The sequence below is a fragment of the Vipera berus genome (assembly GCF_964194415.1).
Source record: "Vipera berus genome assembly, chromosome: 1".
NCBI lineage: Eukaryota > Metazoa > Chordata > Lepidosauria > Squamata > Viperidae > Vipera > Vipera berus.
The window spans coordinates 8,535,294-8,550,086 of record NC_138202.1 but is presented as its reverse complement, the minus strand read 5'-3'; the positions used below and the strand labels follow the sequence as shown (position 1 = coordinate 8,550,086).

General features: G+C 44.4%; 1 protein-coding gene across 1 annotated transcript in view; it reads left to right on the top strand.

Annotated features, from left to right (window-relative positions):
* Nucleotides 1–1,829: 1,829 nt before the first annotated feature.
* SHC2 (SHC adaptor protein 2) overlaps nucleotides 1,830–14,793 on the top strand; it is a 51,996-nt gene continuing 39,032 nt past the window's right edge. The window contains exons 1-2 of the mRNA XM_081321319.1: nucleotides 1,830–2,330; nucleotides 9,789–9,859. Of these exons, the coding sequence (XP_081177445.1) occupies nucleotides 1,845–2,330; nucleotides 9,789–9,859 (557 nt within the window). The 5' untranslated portion in view covers nucleotides 1,830–1,844. The remainder of the gene's footprint in view (nucleotides 2,331–9,788; nucleotides 9,860–14,793) is intronic.

Genomic DNA, 14,793 nt, shown 5'->3' with positions numbered 1-14,793 from the left:
TTGATGGTGACACCGATGAAGCAGCCCCAGCTATGCAGATTCCTGGGGACACAAATGATGGTCAGACGCATCGTGAGTTCCAGGAACCTTAGAAAATGATGGTTTCCCAGTGCCACTGTTGAATGAAGACCTCAGCAGATGCCTTAAAGCAGGGATCGCCAAACTTGGCAACTTTAAGACAGGTGGACTTCAACTGCCAGAATTCCCCTATTTTGGTTTTAAGGAAACTTTAAGACAGGGGCCCTCAAACGTGGCCGCTTTAAGACTTGTGGACTACAACTCCCAGAATTCCTGAGGCAGCCTGGCTGGCTGGGGAATTCTGGGTGTTGAAGTCCACAAGTCTTAAAGTGGCCAAGTTTGAGGGCCCCTGCTTTAAGAGGAAGGAAGGAAGGAAGGAAGGAAGGAAGGAAGGAAGGAAGGAAGGAAGGAAGGAAGGAAGGAAGGAAGGAAGGAATTCTGGGAGTTGAAGTCCACATGTCTTAGAGTGGCTGTGGGGAAGGAAAGGGGGTCACATGGTGGGGCGGTCTGCTGAGATTGCAAAGATTGCTTGTGGCATTTCCTAACTGGAGGTTCCCCAAGGGAATAGGGAAGCTCCTGGCTTTGTTGCTTTCTGAATGCGGTTGCCAGGTGTGCAACAGGTCTTGACACCTGAAATCCTTCGGATGAACATGGCTTAATTTGGTTCTCATCTAAATTTGGCTTTAGCCTTTTATTTCTTATTAGATTTCCTTCTCTGAGCGTGTCTTCGTAAATGTCAGCCTGACTTGTAAAGCTCCTGGTGACAGCAGCAGAAAAATGAATTAAATCGCAATACTCAAATCAGTTTCAATTTCCTTCCTTCCTTCCCTCCCTCCCTTCTTTCCTTCCATTCTTCCTTCTTTCTTCCCTCCCTCCTTTCCTCCTTTCCTTCCTTCTCCCCTCCCTCGCCATCTTTTTTTCCTCCCTCCCTCCCCCTCCCTCCTTCCCTTTCCTTCCTCCCCCTTCTTTCCTTCCATCTTTCCTTCCTCCTTTCTTCTTTTCCTCCTTCCATCCTTTCCTTCTTTCCTTCCATTCCCCCTCCCTCCCCATCTTTTTTCCTTCCTTCCTTCCTTCCTTCCTTCCTTCCTTCCTTCCTTCCTTCCTTCCTTCCTTCCTTCCTTCCCCCTAACCCTTCCTTTCTCCATCTCTCCCTCCCTCCTTCCCTCCCTCCCTTCCTTCCTTCCTTCCTTCCTTCCTTCCTTCCTTCCTTCCTTCCTTCCTTCCTTCCTTCCCTTCTTCTCCCTCTGCCTCCCTCCTTTCTTTATTTCCTTCATTCCCTGCTTCTGTCCATCAATCCCTCTCTCCCTCCCTCCCTCTTTTCTATTTTCTTCCCGCCCTCCCTCCCTTCCTCGTAATGCTTCCTCGAAACCAAAACAGCATGTTCCGCTCCCCTTGCCTGTACCTACCTCCCCCCCTCCCCACCTTCTACACTATGGCTGAAAGGAGATGGGCAACCATCCATCCGGCCAGCCGGCAGAGGGAAGAAGAAGAAGCATCTCCAGCGGTTCCATCCTCCGAGCGTGCAGCAGTTGGTCAAGCGGAGGGGGTGGGTGGGAAAAGAGAGAAACCACAGTGCCATTACATCATAGTGTGAACTGATCTTCCCAAGGGGATGGGGGTGGGTGGGGGAGGTTGTTTCTAAGCTTGGGAGGGAGTGTGTGTGTGTGTGTGGGGGGGCTGATGTGCTGTGGCAGGGATGATAGGCGAGCCGGGCAGAGGAGTCATCTGAGCACTCTAAAAGCACTTAGCCAGACCGTCCACAGCAGACAGAATCCAAGTATGATCCTTTTCGGAAGGACTCGCTGACGCCCTCCGAGAAGGCAGCCATGAGCAGCAAGGTCACCGCAGCCACCCCTCTGCCCTCCTCAGCTGCCCCCCTGAGCCCCCCTGGCCCGTCTCCCCTGGGGGAGGAACAGGAGGTGGTCACCACCTTCTGCACCCTCCTCCCCAAGATGCCCCAGTGGAAATTCTCCGGCCCGTCCGGTTTTCTCAGCCGCAGCCCCTCCAGCGCCAGCAAAGATCTCTCGGCATCGGCCAAAAGCGGTGGCCTGGCAGAGGCCGGCAGTGTCACGGTCCCCTCCTCAGGGTCAGGCCTGGCCGCTGTCCTCGGTGCCTGCCAACCAGTCTGTGCCACGCCCTGCAGTAGGCTGAAAGGAGGTTCGCCCGGGGGCAGGAAGACGCCTCGGGGCCCGGGACCCCGAGCCTCTGGGGAGGAATGGAGCCGTAAAGGGAGTTTCATCAGCAAACCGGTCCAAGGTTGGCTGCATCCCGACGAGAGAGTTTTAGGGCCCGGCGTCTCCTACATCGTCCGGGTGAGTAGCCTTTCGTCTTTTCCGTAACCAAACAAAGCAGCCGAGCTACCTTGCTTTGTTGTGGGGGGGGGAGACATGGTCTGGGGTCCATTCGATGTTTGTTTGGGGAGTTTTGCTGATTTGGGAGGTTGGCTTGCCGCATTTAGCATCTGGATCATCTGCCGAGCAGATGGCCCCCAACTTAGCCCTGCTCATCAGTTCCAACGGAGGAAGCATTGGGGCTTTGATTAGCAGAATTATCTTATTGTTTTTCTCCGCTTCTTAACCGTTCAGGTGGGCTTTGGTGATTCAATTCCCTCTCCGTCTCTCTCAGATCTTTGGAAACTGCGCTTGGTAGATGCTCAGAGGCAACGTGTGACGTAGTTTCTCCTCCACTGAGGTGCCCCTAATACATTATAGGCAGGAGGTGGTAGAGTGAATATCCTGAGCCTATTTAAACTCCAGTCCTTATTGTTATGAGCTGATCCCGTTGCCTCGTCGTTGTTTTAATTGGTGTTTTGGCCTGGAACGATATTAGAAGCAGAATATAAAGCTCCTTACAATCACCTTGAGCAAATTGCTCAAGTAACAGGCCATTTCTAAGATTTTGATAGTGCTGCATGCAGCTTAGGAAGCCTATCTCATTTTATCTCTTGAGTTACGGATTCCAGGATTGTTTGTTTGCACCTTCAAAGGTTATTCTGGAAATTGGAGGATTGGAGAGACCAACTGGGATGATAACGGTGTTGGCTAAACTTGAAGGAGAAAGGATCGTTTACAGACCACCCTGTAAATTGTAGATAACAATCACCAGACTAGTAAAAGGGAAGATCAGAAAGCAGGGCTAAAATCTGAATAACAGAGAACCATGTCTTTGAATAACACGGTCTCCTCATGCCTCCTTTGGAAAGTACATCTTTAAATCAATTAAGCAGATGGAATTGCACAACTAACCCCTTGTTCTTAATTAATTTAGGGGTAATTTATGTTGACAGTTAAATTGGGCTAGCAAACCTTTCAGAGTTCTGTTCACTTCCTCATGTGGCCTAGATCAGGGAAGAGATTATCAATCATTCCTCGTTCAATAAGGTTACAAGAAATAAAGCACCAAATTATCGCCGGTTCCTTCACAAGCTGGACAACGCAGTCCTCCACGCACAGCATACGGTGACATCACAACAACAAAACAAAACAATTTGTGGCCAGAGTTGGTCATTGGCTAGCGTGCGATCTAAGGGGTCGTGTGCTGGTAGTTGAATACGTCACCCTGTCTAGTAGATTTCCAAGCGTTCGCTTCTCTTTGTATTTTCTTGTGCTGAATCCCAACAAAGTAAATATGTAAGTTCCATTTAGTGTAAAGCTCAGGGGAAAATATTCTCCAGCCTTCTCCCATAAAACAATAGGAAGAGAGTTCCTTGGTTCTGCATTCACTTGGTTGTGAACTAACAATCCGGCGCTGATAAACAATTTGGCTGCGAAAATATAGATATTTCAACCAAACTGTTTTGTTTTAATCATTGATAAACAACGACGTAGTGGAGAGTTTGGCGCTATGCTCAGGAATTTATACTTCTTTTTTTAATAACACCAGAACGGCTTAAAATACTTTGCTTGCTGTCTTTTATTAATGCCATCTTGAGCAGTAATTGTACAAGCACAATAATTATCTGCTCATTTGGGGACAATCTCTTGTTTTTGAAAATAACCCTTTTGTTTTAAATAACATAAAACGGAAGAAGACTGCCTGTGAGGGAGATAGACAGCCGATTCAAAAATGTGATCAATAAAAACACACCCGCACACACTGTTAATGTGCCGTTTAAAAGAGAGAAATAAATCTCTGTATCTTTATAGGTTGTATTATTGCTAAAAACAACAAGGGACTGCTCCTTTGGGAGAGGCTAATGGGACAGAGAAGATTCTCACCTCCAGGTTGCCCATCATCTGAGTTTTTAATTTTAATTTTTAACTTTTTATTCTATTTTGATGGTTTTTTTGTACTTTTAAACCTTCATTGTATCGTCAGCTGCCCAGAGTCTCTGCACAGGTAGTCCTTGACTTATGACCACAATTGACCTCAACCTTTCTGTTGCTAAGCAAGACGGTTGTTAAGTGAGTTTTGCCCCATTTTACGACCTTTCTTGCCAGAATTGTTCAGTGAATCCTTGCAGCTGTTAAGTTAGTAACATGGCTGTGAAGTGAATGTGGCTTCTGCATTGACTTTTCTGGTCAGAAAGATGCAAAAGGGGATGTGACCTGACCCCCCCGGGACACTGCAACCGTCACAAATCAGTTGCCAAGCATCTGAATTTTGGTCACATGACTGTGGGGGGATGCTGCAATGCTTGCAAGTATGAAAAACGGTCATCAGTCAATTGTTTCAGCGCCGTTGCAAATTCAAACGGCCACTAGAAAGAGCACAGAGAAGAGCAACAAGGATGATTAGGGGGCTGGAATCTAAAACATATAAATAACGGTTGCTGGAATTGGGAATGTCTAGTTTAATGAAGAGAAGGACGAGGGGGGACAGGACAGCAGCCTTCCAGTATCTCAGGGGCTGCCCCAAAGAAGAGGGAGTCAAGCTGTTCTCCAAAGCACCTGAAGGCAGGACAAGAAGCAACGGATGGAAACTAATCAAGGAGAGAAGCAACCTGGAACTAAGGAGAAACTTCCTGACAGTGAGAACAATTCACCAGTGGAACAACCTGTCTCCAGAAGTGGTGAATGCTCCAACACTGGAAGTTTTTAAGAAGAGACTGGACAGCCATTTGTCTGAAATGGTATAGGGTTTCCTGCCTCAGCAGGGGGTTGGACTAGATGTCCCTTCCAACTTTATTATTATTATTATTACAACTAAATTATTATTGCAACTAAATTTCATTTTTGATGTGTGCCATTGTGCCCACAGTAAACAAATGACAATAAGAGCTTATCTTATCTTATCTTATCTTATCTTATCTTATCTTATCTTATCTTATCTTATCTTATCTTATCTTATCTTATCTTATCTTATCTTATCTTATCTTATCTTATCATCTCATCTCATCTCATCTCATCTCATCTCATCATCTTATCTTATCTTATCATCTTATCTTATCTTATCTTATCTTATCTTATCTTATCTTATCTTATCTTATCTTATCTTATCTTATCTTATCTTATCTTATCTTATCTTATCTTATCTTATCTTATCTCACTAAATGAACTGTTGTAAGTTGAGGACTTCACTGTATTAGTGAGACAGGTGGCATAGAAATTCAGTAAATAAATAAATAAGGTTTTAACTTAAAGCAGTGGGCCCCAACGTTTTGGCCGCCAGGGACCAGTTCCATGGAGAGACGTTTGCCCTTGGATAAGAGGGGGTGTGCTTTTGTGTGCTGCTTTGCATCCCGCGCATGCCCCAGTTTCTAGCATGCCACGGACCGGCAGTGGTCTGTGGACTGGGGGCTGGGGAATCCCTGACTTAAAGACATCCAAAATTGCAGGTTTTGTAGTAGTATCTGTAGCAAGGGGTCTGTCCACAAGTCTTAAGCTCGCCACGTTTGGAGACCCCCCTGATCTGTAGTACAAAGAATAAAAACTTAAGGTGCGAAACATTCATTCTTTTCTTATGAACAGTGGCAAGATAAGATGACTTAAAAATAAAAAACGCATGAAAGGGATTTCATTGCAGTTCTAGCTGAACAGGGTTGGGACTTGGCTTTTGTATGGAAATGATTTACAAATTACTGTAAAGCCATTAGATGCAAAACAATGGAGGGTATGGAATACAGATTGGCAAGTCTTCAGTTCCCTCTTGAAGAGTTCAAACATAAGACCCCTGGCACTGAAATCATTTCAAAAACTCTGGGGAAAAATGAAATTCTATTGAAAGTAAAGTGCATGCTTTCTGAAGCTATTGTGTGGGAAAATGTCAGTATTTGTGAATATATGAGTAACAAAGATGATTAGAGGAGTGGAGGCTGAAACATATAAGGAACGGTTGCTGGAATTGGGTATGTCTAGTTTAATGAAGAGAAGGACGATGGGGGGACATGATAGCCGTCTTCCAGTATCTCAGGGGCTGCCCCAAAGAAGAGGGAGCCAAGCTATTCTCCAAAGCACCTGAAGGCAGGACAAGGAGCAACGGATGGAAACTAGTCAAGGAGAGAAGCAACTCAGAACTAAGGAGAAACTTCCTGACAGTTAGAACAACTAACCAGTGGAACAGCCTGCCTCCAGAAGCTGTGAATGCTCCAACACTGGAAGGTTTTAAGAAGAGACTGGACAGCCATTTGTCTGAAATGGTATAGGGTTTCTTGCCTGAGCAGGGGGTTGGACTAGATGACCTCCAAGGTCCCTTCCTCCTCCTCCTCCTCCTCTATTATTATTATTATTATTATTATTATTATTATTATTATTATTATTATTATTATTATTATTATTATTATTATTATTATTATTGTGTTAAGAGGGTTGGGAAAACCTTTGCATATTTGGGGATTGGCAGGATTTCATTTATTGAGAAATAGTTTGGTCTAGTCTAGTGGACAAGGCACCAGACTAGAACCCAGGAGATGGTGAATTCTAGCACCACCTTAGGCATGAAAGGTGGCTGGGTGACCTTGGGCCAATCACCAGGAGACTGTGAGTTCTAGTCCCACTGTAGGCATGAAGAGATAAAAACGGGTCCAAATGTGGACGCATCTTTGAAACTTCAAAACCGGGGTCCCAAAGACGCTTTTTCAAGAGACAACTGGAGTTTCTTTGCTTTTCCTTAAAGATAACAACAACAACAACAACAACAACAACAATAATAATGGAAGGGACCTTGGAGATAATAATAATAATAATAATAATAATAATAATAATAATAATAATAATAATAATAATAATAATAATAATAATAATAATAATAATAATAATAATAATAATAATAAGTTGGAAGGGACCTTGGAGGTCATCTAGTCCAACCCCCTGCTCAGGCAGGAAACCCTATACCATTTCAGACAAATGGCTGTCCAGTCTCTTATTAAAGATGCTTCACTTCTTGTCCAAGAAGATAAGAAGAACTCATCAGTTAGAACTGAAGAAGCTTCTTGGATGAGAGGCGAAATATTTTCAAGGAAAAAGAAAGTGCAGTTGCCTCTTGAAACAGCACCTTTGGGACCTGAATGACCGAGAATCTGCACAGACATTTGAAACTGGAACATAAGTATCTTTTGGGGAGGTTGTCCATAGTTTTGAACATTTGCTAAACGACGGTCGTAAGTGGAGGACTCTCTGCAAATGGCAGGTCTTCCGTAGTATACTCAGATTGGGAGCTGTAATCATCCCCTGAAATGTTTTCAGGGGTTTTCAGCCCTGGTTTCGGATGCTTTGGGGAAGGGCCTTCTCAACCAACAGCAACAGTTTTACGGAATTTTCGCGATTTGCTCCTTCTTTGTGAAAATGCTAAATCTTTCGAGCTTTTCCCCTGGTTTCCCTGGATATTTTATAATGGTGGGATTTCAAAGCCCTCTATTGCTGTTGTTTATCGTTGGTCGTTTTCCTGCTTTTCAAGGAAATCTTAACATTTTGCTGCTGATGTTTCCCCTGATTTACATTTGCTCATTTAACTGGGATCAAGCAGAAGGGATAAATAAATAAATATGTAAATAAATAAATAAAAAGGAATACGAACTAAAGCAAATCGCACCACTGGCAAAACAAAAGCTGCTGATTTGTGAGGCTTTTGTTTTGTTTGCCATGAATTGCAAAACAGTTTTAAGGATTCCGGGTGACAGCTGCTGAACTGTGAAAGGGAGGACACAACCTCTCTTGCTAATTCCCAGTAATCACACTGGGGTGCTGTGGGGCTCTGAAATTCGGTTGAGGAAGTCAGGGATTAAGCCTTAATGCAAAAAAAAATGTTGGACCAGCTTGAAGCAACAGGCTATATTTACTCATTATGACAAACTGCGCAGACTGACAATTGAAAGAATTTTTATTTTTATCCTCATTGGTTGGCAAGATCAGCTGAACGCATTTAAACTAGGATTTCATCCTAGAGAGCACCCATGGGCTATATGCAACAGAACTGAGCTAGCTTAGTGTTTCTCAACCTTTGTTGTGATTCAGGGTCAGCCTGTGGGTTCGGCAGTTGGGTCGGACGACTCAGAGGAGGAGGAGGGGGGTGTTGAAGAGCTTGCTGATGAGAGCCCTCAGCCAGGCACCTCCCACCTGGTCACGACGGAGACCCAGCTGTGTGAGCCTGACAGCGTGGATGAAGATGACCCACAGCTTGCCCTGTTCAAGGACGCCCGATGCAGGAGGCAGTCAATCAGGAGTAAACAGAGGAAGGCAATGGGGCACCTCGGAAGGAGGCAGAGAGAAGCCCCGCCCTGAACTGTATAAAAGGGGAATGCGTGGGAGGGCTGGTTTGCTGAAGGCAACCGCTTGAAAAGCTCCTGTTTCTTGGTTCGTGTCTTGTTTGTTTTTGTATCAATAAATTTGGCAGGCTTAATTCCAGCCTCTTGCCTTCTTGTAAAAGGGGTTGTCCCTGCCTTTTCTGCAGGGCCGGTAGCAGGCTGGTACAGAACAACCTTGGCCATCGTAAGATTGGTGGACTTCAACTCCCAGAATTCCCTAGCCACTATGCTGGAAGTTGAAATCTACACATCCTGACTGGTGAACTCTGGGAGTTGAAGTCCACCTGTCTTAAAGTTGCCAAGGTTGAGAAACACTGAACTAGATGCTTGAAGGTTAAAGCTATTTTTCCCAATCTTGTACACGTCAGCTGTATTGAACTCTAAGGAAGGAATATTGTGTGTGTTTGCCGCCTTGAGTTCTTTATAAAAATAAAGCCAGAATATAAAATAAAATAAATAATAAATCCAGTTTGAGACCACTCCTTAAAACGGATCTCTACACCTCAAAATGAATTATAAACTGCCCACAGTCATTGATGGAGATAGGCGGCTATAGGAAGTGAATGAATGAATGAATCAAAGAAAGAAAATACTAGAAGTGATCAATTATTAGGATTGATCATAGCAACTGTCTCCAATTGGGTTGAGATTGCAAACTCCCTAGCCAATGTGGCTGAAGCTTGAATTAGTGGGAATTATAACTGCAAACAACAACAACAACAACCCCCCAGGATAAAACCTAGGACAGGGGTAGGCAAACTTGGCTCTTTTTATGACTTGTGGACTTCAACTGCCAGAATTCCTGAGTCAGCATGGCTCAGCTTGGAAACCTCTCCCTTCCCCCTCAGCACGGCTGGCTCAGGAATTCTGGGAGTTGAAGTCCACGAGTCATAAAAGAGCCAAGTTTGCCTACGCCTGTCCTAGGAGAAGTTGCTTCCTGGAGAACCCGCTTAGTTCAGACAGGGGAGTTAAGCAGATCATCCTCCAAAGGATCACAGGAGGTACATGGAGAAGTGTGGGACCAGATTAGTTCTTCCAACAAAATTAATACCTGTGGATTTATTTTGTATCTTCTTTTTTCCCCCCTTAGTATATGGGTTGTATTGAGATCCTGCGATCAATGAGATCTTTGGATTTTAACACCCGGACGCAAGTCACCAAGTAGGTACCCCTTGTCTATCTTCTTCTTTCTTTCTCCTCTGGTTCTTGGTGTTCTCTGTTCTTGTCTCTCCCTGCAGATGTTTCTGTCAAGGTTCCGACTGACGAACCCAACCAAGCAAGCGCCCCCTGAGACGATCCAATCTCTTAATGCCGAACTCAATAAGTTTTGAGTGCATCATTTTGGCACGATTGCAAGCTAAAACAAGCTTTGGCAACCGCCCTCCCAATCCCTATAGTAAAAGTGTAAAATTCCCCCTCCTTCTCCATTTTAGTCCTGTCACGTTGCCCAATTAGGTGTTAAAATATTGTTATGAGAAAGTGTCTCAGAGTTTGGCCAGACATCTGGTGAACTGTCCTTGGTTCTTACGGTCTGATGTCTTGATCTCTGGAGCCGGCATTCCATTCCATTCCATTCCATTCCATTCCATTCCATTCCATTCCACTCCACTCCATTCCACTCCATTCTGCTCCGCTCCGCTCCATTCCACTCCACTCCACTCCACTCACTCCACTCCACTCCACTCCACTCCACTCCACTCCACTTCATTCCAGTCCACTCCAGTCCACTCCACTCCACTCCATTCCACTCCACTCCACTCCATTCCATTCCACTCCACTCCACTCCACTCCACTCCACTCCATTCCATTCCATTCCACTCCACTCCATTCCATTCCACTCCATTCCACTCCACTCCATTCCACTCCACTCCACTCCACTCCACTCCACTCCACTCCATTCCATTCCATTCCACTCCACTCCACTCCACTCCACTCCACTCCACTCCATTCCATTCCATTCCATTCCATTCCATTCCATTCCATTCCATTCCACTCCACTCCACTCCATCCCATTCCATTCCATGCCATTCCACTCCATCCCATTCCATTCCATTCCCCTTCCCTCCCCCCCAAGTTCATTGGCAAACTGAGAAGCAATAATTGTTGCAACAGCAAAGGACGCTTCGACCTGAGCAGGTTAGGTAACCTCATTGGCACTTGAAAGAGTTGAATTCACTGGCTGCTTAGATGTGTTCACTTTCCTACCAGCCTTGACGGTTTCTACCAATATAGGTAGGTAGTCCTCGACTTACAACCATTTGTTTAGTGACTGTTCGAAGTTACAACGGCATTGGAAAAAGTGACTTTTGACTGTTTTTCACACTTTTGACCGTTGCAGCATCCCCATGGCCATGTGATAAAAATTCGGATGCTTGGCAAATGATTCATATTTATGACGGTTGCAGTGTCCCGGGATCATGTGATCCCCTTTTGCGACCTTCTGGCAAGCAAAGTCAACAGGGAAGTTGGAGTCACTTAACAATCGTGTCACTAGCTTAAAAACTGCAGTGATTCACTTAACAACTGGGGCAAGAATGGGGCACGACTGTGGTAAAATGGGGCAAAACTCATTTAGCAACCGTCTCCCTTAGAAATGTTGGGCTCTGTCGTTGTCATAAGTCAAGGACTACCTGTAATAGATAATATAAGTAGTTCAGGATTGAACTCATGGTTCTTGAGGTCCTCTGAACATCTGCATGTGTTCCTTTATCAGGCTGGGTGACATTATCTGTGCATGGGGAAGTGAATCTGCTGATTGTTTACAAGCAGCTCTCAACTTACAACCACAATTCCCACTGCTAAGCAAGGTGGATAAGTGAGTTTATTTATTTATTTATTTATTTTAATTCCATTTATATCCCGCCCTTCTCCGAAGACTCAGGGCGGCTTACAAGCTTAGCAGTAGCCTTCATTCTATGTATATGCCTGCTTATTAGGGCTTTCGCCCCCCCCCCCAGCGGCATTATTACAAAATCAGCTTATTGCCCCCAACAATCTGGGTCCTCATTTTACCTACCTCGGAAGGATGGAAGGCTGAGTCAACCTTGAGCCTGGTGGGACTCGAACCTGCACTAATTGCAGGCAGCTGGTGTTGCATCTGATTTTATAGAATCACCGAATCAAGGGCTGGAAGGGAACCTGAAGGTCTTCTAGTCCAACCTCCTGCCCAGGGCAGGAGTTCTTATACCATCCCAGACAAATGGTTGGCCAAATCTTCCCTCGAAACCCTTCAGAGCACCCACAAACTTTTTGATCTTTTTAGAAATCTTTTTTGCCACCATTGGTATGCAAATCACAGTAGTTGTCTTGAAGGAAAAGTCTTCATCGTGGTTCAGTCCAAGCCGGGAGTAAACAACACGGCGACTGCTTTAGAAAGAAGGTTGCAGTTTATTGAAGAGGAGAGTCAGACAGGAAGATGGCTCTGGAAGAAAAAAAGAGAGAGTGAGCACATGTAGGGAGTGGGTTTTTATACCCTCTGGAGCCTTTTTTGGGGAGTTGTTTCCTGTTCCTGTTTGAGGCTTTGTATTTCCTGTGTCATGTATTTTGACCTGAGTCCCTTTGGCATCTGTGGGTTAATCCTATTATGTCCTGTCTTAGAGTTTGGGTGGGCTATGTAGATTTTAGGTGTCTTTGTCTTCCTAAGCTTCTAGTTGGAGGGCTATAACCTTCCTGAATGGATTATCACATCTGCATTTCTACAGAGCTGGTTTCTGCTTGGAGGAGGGAGACTTGGGGCTATTAAGAAAACTGGGCGTGCTTTTCGATCCTTTGAGGAAATATATTTTTCTGTCCTTTTAATATGCCCTTCTCTGGTGTGTGTGGGTGTGTGTGTGTGTGACTTTCCAAAGTTGTTAAGTGAATCACATGGGCATTAAGTGAATCTAACTTCCCCCATTGACTTTGTGTTTCTGAAGCTGGCTGGGAAAGTCGCCAAAGGGGATCACATGACCCCAGGAGAGTGCAACTGGCATAAATACATGCCAGTTGCCAAGCCTCCAAATTTTGATCAGGTGACAATGGGGATGTTGCAACAGGGGGAAAACTGGCCACAACTCACTTTTTTCAATGGCGTTGTTTTTTAAAAAAAAGGTTTTTCTTGATTTTTTTCCCATACATTCAGTAGTATTTATTCAACAAACGTGCTGTCTGAGTTTACATTCGCTAATACATATTTAATTCCTAATCCTTTATTCTTTTCTCTAGCCATCAATAAAATAAGTCCCAAGTTTGATAATATACCGTTTCTTCTTTTTCTTTCAGTCTCAGTCTATCCATCTCCGCGTATTCTAATATATATATTTTTAAATTATTTCTTCACCTGATGGTATTCCTTCATTTTTCCAATATTACGCAAATATAATTCTTGCTGCTGTTGTAATATGCAAAGTCAAATATATGCTTTGTTTACTGGTCTTTTCTGGCATTATACGTAATTAAAAAAAGTTCAGGTTTAAAATCTACGTGTTCTCCCAACATCTTTTCTAGCCAGGCATGTATCTTTTTCCCAGTAATTCTTTGCTTTGGCACATGTCCACCAAACATGGTAATAAGTGCCTGACTTCTGTTTGCATTTCTAACATCTATCTGACATGTTTTTAAACATTTTTGCTAGTCTTGCTGGTGGCACGCTGGCTGAGTGGAATTCTGGGAGTTGAAGTCCACAAGTCATAAAAGGGCCAAGTTTGAAGACCCCTGAGCTAGAACATAAAGAGTTGGAAGGGATAGCTTGGAGGTCATCTAGCCCAACCCCCTTCTCAAGCAGGAGAGTCTATACCAGGGGTCTTCAAACTTGGCCCTTTTATGACTTGTGGACTTCTACTCCCAGAATTCCTCAGCCAGAAGGTGAAATGAATACCTTTCTTAAGCTTCTAAGATACCTGATTAGAATACAGTTCTTTATTGGCCAAGTGTGGTTGGACACACACACAAGGAATTTGTCTCCAGTGCATAAGCCAGGGGTCTTCCAACTTGGCCCTTTTATGACTTGTGGACTTCAGCACCCAGAGTTCCTCAGCCAGCGTGACTGGCTGAGGAATTCTGGGAGTTGAAGTCCACACGTCATGTGGAAGACCCCTGCTCTAACTTAATGGCCAGTTTTTTCTTGCTAGCTTTATTATCACAAGACTCAGTTAGCCAATTGTGGGAAAGATTTTGTTTGTCAGAGAATGAAGAGAGCTGCTGTCACCTTCTGGTGTCACGGGTGAGCCTCTTCTGAATCTTCCCACTCAGATGCCCCAAATTTGGTTAGATCATTAAGGGGAGGGTTGAAGGGGGTGTGACAGATTAAACAACAGCCTCATAGGTGGGAAAGACCAATATGGAGCCATTGGTGGTAGGTGGGAGAGTTTTAAAGGGTAAATCACTGAGAGCTTATGCCAGGGGCCTTCAAACCAGTCATAAAAGGGCCAGGTTGGAAGACCCCTGGCTTATGCACTGGAGACAAATTCCTTGTGTGTGTGTCCAACCACACTTGGCCAATAAAGAACTGTATTCTAATCAGGTATCTTAGAAGCTTAAGAAAGGTATTCGTTTCACCTTCTGCATATTTGAAGCTCCAAATTGTCCACAATGGATTCAAAATTCCACCTGCTGACATAATGGGGAGTGCTGTGGAAGAAAAATGGGGCCTACAAGGCTGTAGGTTGCTTGCCCCTAGGAGAGATGGACAAATAGATTGCCCTGCATAAGTTAGCTTCCTCATGTCCCAAAAAAGGAGAATATTTGTAGTTCAGGGTTGAAATGAAGGGTCCTTGGTGCTCTCTGAGCTTGCTTGTTTTCTGGCAGACATTTCATGACCCAAACTAGGTAACATCAGAGTAGCACTGATGATTTACCTAGTTTGGGTAATGAAATGCCTGCAAGAAATCAAGCAAGCTCAGAGAGCACCAAGGACCCCCCTCGTTCCATATGTCCCTTAAAATAACAGCCTCCTTTTCGTAATTAGCTCCTTTATATCCCTTAAGAACTGTCTCCTTTCCATAATTACTTTCCTTATGTCGTTTAAGAAGACAGCCTCTTTTCAATAAGATAGCTTTTTTTTTTTTGAAATGGGAAGATAATTTGTCATGTTGTCTTTTCAGTTTGCAGCCAGAAGT